At 58.6% G+C, this 7,419-nt stretch overlaps 1 protein-coding gene across 1 annotated transcript; it reads right to left on the bottom strand.

Annotated features, from left to right (window-relative positions):
* Positions 1 to 290: 290 nt before the first annotated feature.
* On the bottom strand, positions 291 to 6,408 carry FBLN7 (fibulin 7). The gene is made up of 8 exons (XM_074820595.1): positions 6,291 to 6,408; positions 4,801 to 4,960; positions 4,068 to 4,238; positions 3,442 to 3,567; positions 3,205 to 3,342; positions 2,978 to 3,115; positions 1,887 to 2,025; positions 291 to 1,724 (listed from the first exon to the last, which is right to left on the bottom strand). The coding sequence occupies exons 1-8, from the start codon at positions 6,393 to 6,395 to the stop codon at positions 1,352 to 1,354; spliced, it is 1,350 nt and encodes a 449-aa protein (XP_074676696.1). The 5' UTR covers positions 6,396 to 6,408; the 3' UTR covers positions 291 to 1,351.
* Between the last annotated feature and the right edge of the window lie 1,011 nt (positions 6,409 to 7,419).

Below are 7,419 nucleotides of genomic sequence, written 5' to 3' on the forward strand. Positions count from 1 at the left end.
ATCCACCATGCCTGGGCTCCGGCAGCCCCGCACCGGCAGTGGCGAGGAGCAGGCACTGAATGTCTCCTTGTTCTGTGGGGAGAGATCCTGCCCCCCTCCAGAGCTTCCATGGAAAAGCCCCAAAAAAATCCAGGAGCTCGATTCCCTTCCAAGTAACATAAGGCAGAAAAATAAAAATAAAGGAGGCGGGTTCTTGCCCCACGGAACTTGAGCCCCCCCCAGATGGCTTTGGGTGAGCATAGCCCCCAGGCCACATGTGCATCGGATACTCTATTCTGCTCTGCCCCTGCTCAGAGGCTATATCAACATTTAATTGTACTAAAACCAGCATAATTGAGAAACATGCATAACATTGGGGTTTTGTGGTTAACATGCACAAGCGCTGCATCAGGGAACAGGTACCGAGGGGGAAGGGTGCAAGATGGGGGAGGTATGTGTGTGTGTCCCCCTGGCACATGTTACAGCCAAACCCCAGCTATTCCTGGAGCTGCTTACACACAGCGAGGTGCAGGCTGCAGCTGACTGAAAAATGAAATATCCACACCTCGAGCTCCCTCCAAGAGCAGCCGAAGCCCTCCCTGAGGTCATGGCGTTGGGGGGTGGATGCACACGCACACAACCCAGTTCAAGGAGGTTGAAGGAGCTGCTGCCCATGGGCTGAAGCATGGGACAGCCCTGGCCCATCGCCCGCACTCGTCTGCAGGGCACTGGGACCCCTCCTTTGACCAGCAAGCAATGTCCTGCTTGCCCAGGAGGGCACCGAGAGCCAGCTGGGTCTTGTGGGGATGGATGTTCACGGGTTTTCCCAGTCCCGGTCAATCCTGGGGGTTTTCTCGGCAACCAAAAGGGAGCAGAGGCTGTTTTTACAGGTCTGGGGTCAGTGCAAGCAAGCCCAGGCCAGTGGGGAAGAGGGTGGTAGCCACTACGAGCCTCCCTCCTCCTGCATGCACCAGCTTAACTTACTTCCTAAAGAAAAAAAGGAATTAAAAGGGAAATAAGGGCTGTGGTTTCTATCCACTGTTTTCTGTAGGTGCCGAGGCTGCGGGACATCATCCTTCTGGAGCCTCGGGCAAGGACAATGCTCCGCTCCTGTGCCCAGCGAGCGGGTAACCCCTGCACCTGATTTCTTTGAACCTCATTTGTTTTTTTTTTCCCCCACATATGTGGGTGTAAAAGCCGCCTGGGCAGAATAACCTTAACGCAGAGGGGAGGATGGTTGGCTGCAGAGAAGCTTCAATGTGGGATGTCACCTGGAGCTCCCACTACACGCCTGCCTCCAGGGCTAGTGCTTTCGGGTGGAGGATGCTGAGCAGGGACCATCGCCATCAGGGAAGCCGCCCTGGCTGCTGCCCTAAAACTCATAGGCGGAGACGAAGACGGTGATTTTGGACACGTGCTTGGCTTGGAAGACCCGATCCAGGTACTCAGACATGTCCACGTCCACCTGGATGGTCTGGGGACCCTTGAGGCTCTGCACCAGGATGAGCTCCCCAGTCTGCCGGTCCGAGCGCTGCATCACGAAGTGGCCGCGGTTGTTGCCCCCCACGATGCCGAAGCGCAGGCTGTCGGGTCCTGGCCGGCCGGGCGCTGCTGCCGTGGCCATGCGGAAGAGCGGGGTGGGCGTCAGGAGGTTGGATGGCAGGGGAAGGTAGTGGAATGAGATGGTTTTGGGTGCTTGGTGGCATGACCGGCTCTCCATGGGGCAGGGGTTGCGCTCACACTGGCTGCAAAAGGCAAAAGCGGGGGGAGGTTTTCAGGGAGCCCCAAGGATGCGGGGTCCATGCCCCCCACCATCCATAGCATCCATATGGATGTTATGCATGTGGCTTTGGGACCCAGCACCCCCCAAAAAAACCAAAGCAGGTTTTGCACCCTGCCACACTTACAAGGGTGATGTTTTGACATAGGTGATGTTGCCGGTGGGCTGGGGGCACTGGGGGCTGACACACTGGAAGCCCCCCCCCGTGTTGATGCAAGTGGTCCCCCTCGTGCAGTTATCCTGGGACAGGGCGCACTCGTTGATGTCTGCAAAACAGGGGTGGGCAGCGGGTCAAGCTCACCAGGAGACCTCAAACCCACCTCATTGAGGGGTTCCTTTTGGTGGAAAATAGGCAAAAGCACCTTAAAATGGGTCAAACATGATCAAAAAAAGTAAGAGAGTACGGTTGAAATCAGCTAAATCCCCTGAAATCCTGTTCTGCGCCTGCTCTCCTCTCCCCAAGCTCTGCCCTGGGCCAGCAAGGGCAGCACTCTCACAGCAGGAGGGCAACATATTTTCCTAACTTTCTCCTAAATTGTTTGAAAATGTAGTATCTTTTTATTTACTAAACACCTGTGTAACCCCTAAGATACCTGGCAATAAAATCAGGAGCTTTGAATGCAGATATTTGCTGGGAGCATTAGCAAGATGCTATGAAAACACGCAGAAATTAGGGAGAAAAGGAGAAAGCATGAGTTTTCTCACCATGAACTGCATCAACACAGTATAGCACAAAAGAAATCCCTGTTTTCAGGAGGAGACTTTCATACGAGCAGTTCTGGCCACCCACCATCCCTACCTGCTGCTGCTTTGCTCTGCTCTCAACCCACACCCCAACTCCCCCGTTTTAGGAGGAGAAGCTGCTGGCCTCTGAGCTGACCCCTCGCCACGTAATTATTGGTTTTTAACGCTATTTGTGTTTCTTCCCAGGGATGCCCCATTCATGGAGACAGCTCCACCACTGCAGCAGGGCTCCCATTCTCTTTTTTGGCGAGATGCAGCCTCAAAGCATCATGCATGTTTGCCAGCGCTTGAACCTCCATCGTTTTCCTCCCCTCTGCACTCAGCCTGGGAACCACCTCTTTACACGAACTCACCCAGATTTTTACATGCAGGAACACTTGCAAACAAAGAGAAAAAAGGGAAAAAAAATTAAAAAGCAACTGTGCAAGTAGGGGAAAAGTGGTAAATCCATGGGTTTCCAGCCGCCCCCCTCACCTTCGCAGCTCTTGCTGTCGCCCAGGAGGATGTACCCACTGGGGCAGGTGCAGCGGTAGGAGCCGGGGAGGTTGACACAGGTGTGGGCACAGAGCCGGGGACCCTCTTCCCGCTTGTACACCTCGCACTCGTTGAGGTCTGCGGAGAGAGGAGGGGAGCGGGTGCACGGCCGAGACCCTGCAGCCCACCCCACTGCCGCTGCTGCCGTCCCCCCCGGCGCAGCTCACCCTGGCAGAGGCCGTTGGCGGCCGTGCCGCTCATGTGGAAGCCAGGCTCGCAGCTGCAGTGCTGGGTCCGGTCAATCTGGGCGCAGCGGGGCTGTCGGCTGAACGCTGGGTCGTCCGTCACGCTCCAGGAGGGGGGAGCTGGGGGAGACACCGCGGGATGGGGTTTGGAATGAGGTGGAGGACCGAAATATGCCTGGAGGGTGGTGGGGCACCCACACTGGCGGAGGGATCACCCACCCGTCTGTGCCTGGTACTGACAGGTGGCTCCAGTCCACTGCTGGGGGCAGAGGCACTTGTACTGGTTCAGCCCTTCCAGGCACGTCCCACCGTTCTGGCAGGGGCTGCTCGAGCACTCGCTGATCTCTGCAAAATAGCCACATTTTTTAATTTAATCTCATTTTATTTTATTTGGGAAGCAAGCCTCAGGAAGGCCGTATGCACCGGGCCGCTTTGGTACCCCACAGCACATTATAACCCATTTATTCTGACAAACTCAGACACTGGCTGTTTCCGATGCTGTGGCACTGCCCCAGTGCAAAGGTTTCCTACGACGCGGGGAGCCATCACAGCACTGATGCCTTTTCCCCTCATCTCTGCTGCTGAGCTGCAGGCAAGGCTCCAGCTGTAATTTCCAGTTTTCCTTGAGGATGAGAAACCCCAAATCACGGTCCGCAGTAGCCGCAGCATCCCTGGGATGTTGGCTAGCTGGGACCCAGAGACAGCTGTGATGCTTCCCAGTTTGGTGAACCCCAATAATCCCCCATGTTTAAATAAACCCAAATTGCATCCCACTCTTGCAAATGACAGCTGCAGGTGGAAGCAGCCCTACGAGCAGCCCTGCCATGGGCAGCCCAGAGCAGTACCTGCACAGCGGGGCTCCTGCCCGGTCCAGCTGCCGTTGGCCTGGCACGTCCGTGTGCTGGAGCCCAGGAGCTGGAAACCGGGGTCGCAGGTGAAATGAACCTCGTGCTCCACCAAATATTTGGTGCCAAACTTCCTCCCATCCGCAGGGGCTTGCAGGGCAGGGCAGGAGGCTGCAAGAGCACCGTGGGGAGGGGGGTCAGTGTTCAGATGGGTGCTTTGGGGGAGCACTGCCTTATCTTTCCTCCCTCCAACTCTACCTGAGCCACTGTTCACCCAGTTGCTCTGAGACCTTCTCTTTAACTGTTATTTTCCTCAGATATTGGCCTGCTGAGGTTAATCAGCATCATCCAGCCCCACAGGGAAAGCCCAGCAGGGATGCTGAGACTGAGCATCACTGGCAAGGGGTTTGGTGGCATTTTTGCCAGCCCTCTCAAGCTCCCTGCACAGGACTGTGGCTCTTTTGCTGGAGACATGGTTTTCCAGCCCACTTGCCTCCAGTGCTTTGCCAGGAGCTCTCTGCTTTGCAACTAAGGGCTTTTGAGCCTCCCCACAACTTACCAGGCTGGAGAAGTGCTCGAATTCACAAGCACAAATTGCCAGCATGGATACAGGTATCTCCATCCATGGAGATGCCTAAACCTCCACCCATCACAGCCCCGAGCATCCCAACCTGCCCACCCCAGTGTCCTCCAAGGCCATAAAAGCAACTGGTGGGACCCGGGGAGGACTCACTGGCTGGCGGCTTGGGGGTGGCTTTGGCCAGGGAGGCATGCAGGGTGCTCAGCCGGCTCTTCATCAGGCGGAGGCCCTCGGCGAAGCGCGTCTCCTGCCCCTTCAGCAGCTGCTGCATCTGTCGGATGGCGGCCAGGAGCTGCTGCCTGCTGAGGCAGCTCTGTGGGGACAGGGCGGCCGCTCAGCGGGGGGGACATCACTCTGACCCCCCTCCTGCCATGTCACCCAGGACCCAACCTGCTGCACGCAGCCTGCCCCAGCTGTGGGACGATGCTCATGCAGGAGCTCTGCAGCACCAAAGGTCCCCTGAGATACCTGATTTTATATTTTTTTCCTCCATTTACTCAGATGCAGAAGGTTTTTTAGCCTGCGCAAGACATCCTCAGCTCAGGCATGGTCTCCTGCATCTAAATGGGTAACACAGCGCTACAAGCAGGGCTGTAATCACTTTGTTAGCCCTGGGAGAGATGCCATAACTCATGTTTCATCCTGCTGGAGCTAGAGCCCTGTCCCACTTCCACATTACAAAATAAGAGGAAAACAGCTGTCTTGTGAGTTCTGCTGGGGCCAGGAACACTGGTGGGACTCCTGCCTGCAAACCGATTGCTACCACGGGGCTGACTCATGCAGGAGACGGGCATCATTATTATAGGTTTCCTGCAGAATTGACTTAAAACCGAAGAAAAAGAGCAAGGGCTGAGCAAAGTCAAGCCAGTTTTAGAGCTCAGAGGTTCACAGAGCGCATGGGGGAGAGAGCACACAGGGTCTGGTCTGGGTGGCACGAGGCTGGGGGCAAACGAGCTCTGGGGAAAGCAAGCCAAGCTGCTGGGCACCAGTCCACCTGGCCCAAGGGATTTCTTTCCCCCCTGAGCTACACCATGCAGGGGTGAAGTTATTCTTGTTTCCAAATAGCTACTGAGGGTTTACAAAGAAGAAATAAAAGCCAGCCCCATGCAGCGTGCTGTGCTCTGCCTCCCTTGGTGCAGTTTTGGGGGGTCACGGGCTGCCGGTGGGGATGAGCCAGTCTGTGCCTGGAGCTCCGGGGTGCCCCGCGCCGAGAGGGAGGGAGGCAAAGGCAAAGAGATGCCTGGCATGTAGCTCGCTTTAATAAACAGCTCTTTGTTAGGGCTGGTTTTAACTTCAAGAGCCAGCAGCCTGAACTCCCCACGGGATGCTGAACCGTGGCAAACCTCCACTCTCCCATAAAACCGGGAGGATCTTTGCTCCCTCTGTGCTCGATGGTGACTTCAGGTTTGGGCTAAGAAGGAGAAAAGAGCCCAAAAGAACCCGGGCCCGGTTTAAGCCCCGTTTAAGCTTCCCTCGCGGCTTTGCCCACCTGTTTGCTGGGGCCGGGGCAGGAGCGCGGTCTTGCGCAGGACGGGCAGACACAGCGCACTGGCACGGGGGGGCGGGGGTAAAGAGGAGAGGAGACCTTCCCCCACCCCAAAGACCCTTTCCGAGAGGGGTCCCCCCCCCAGCTCCCCGCTCACCTGGGGCGCCGGCGCCGCCGGGAGCAGCAGCAGCAGCAGCAGCAGCGGCGGCAGCAGCAGCAGCAGCAGCGGCGGCAGCGGGAGGCGGCACCGCGCCCCCGGCATGGTCCGGCGGGCGGCGCGGCTCTCGGCCGCCGAGGAAGGGCTCTCTGGGGCGCCGGCAGCCGCCTCTCCCCGCCCCGGCCCGGCCCGGCCCGGCAGCGAGCGCTCCCTCCCGCGCCGCCCCCGCCCCACGCGCGGCCGCGCTCCCCTGTGGAGCGGGACGCGGCGCTTCCACGCCCCGGGGAGACGGGTCCCCACGCCCCGGCACCGGCCTTTTTCCAGGGGGGATGTTGCTCCCCCCTCCCCAGCCCCTAACCCCCTTCCCCAGCCCGGTACCCCCTCCCCAGCCCGGCACCCCCTCCTTCAGCCCCGGCACCCCCTCCCCAGCTCTGCACCCCCTCCTTCAGCCCCGGCACCCCTTCCCCAGCCCTGCACCCCTTCCTTCAGCCCCTGTATCCCCTCCTCAGCCCGGCACCCCTTCTCCAGCCCCGGCACTCTCCCCAGCCCTGCACCCCCCCCTCTTCAGCCCCTGCATGCCCTTCCCAACCCCTGCACCCCCCTCCCCAGCCCGGCACTCCTCCTTCAGGCCCTGCACCCCCCTCCCCAGCCCGGCACCCCCGCAGGAGAGGCGGGAGTCGGCCGGGCGGTGCGCGGGGTCCCGGTTCCATTTGCTGGGCTACAGCCGGGTGGCTGGTCGCTGTAGAGCAGCCCCGGCCATGGAAAGATGAGAAATCACCCCAAACTGGGAAAGGGCAGCTGGGAAGGGCCAGGCCATCGCGGGGCAGCTCCATCTCTCCTCGCACCCCACTTACAGACTCCTGTTTCCCTGCCGTTGCAAGAGGAACGGTGGTTTTCTTGGCACAGAGCCGGGACAGAGGGAATCCTGCTGTCCGAGAGAAAGGGATTTTGAGGTACCCACTGTTCCTGTTGGGGCTCTGCCTGGCGATTTTCGATGGGGATGTCTCGCAGGGTAAAATCCCACCAGTGGGCTGCATAGCAGGAACACAGACTGTGCACAGGGCGACCCATCACAAAAGCCACAACAAATAGTGAAAAAGGGAAAAAAATAAAAAGGCCATGCAAAGCC

This window comes from Strix aluco, chromosome 3 (genome assembly GCF_031877795.1).
Source record: "Strix aluco isolate bStrAlu1 chromosome 3, bStrAlu1.hap1, whole genome shotgun sequence".
NCBI classification, from domain to species: domain Eukaryota; kingdom Metazoa; phylum Chordata; class Aves; order Strigiformes; family Strigidae; genus Strix; species Strix aluco.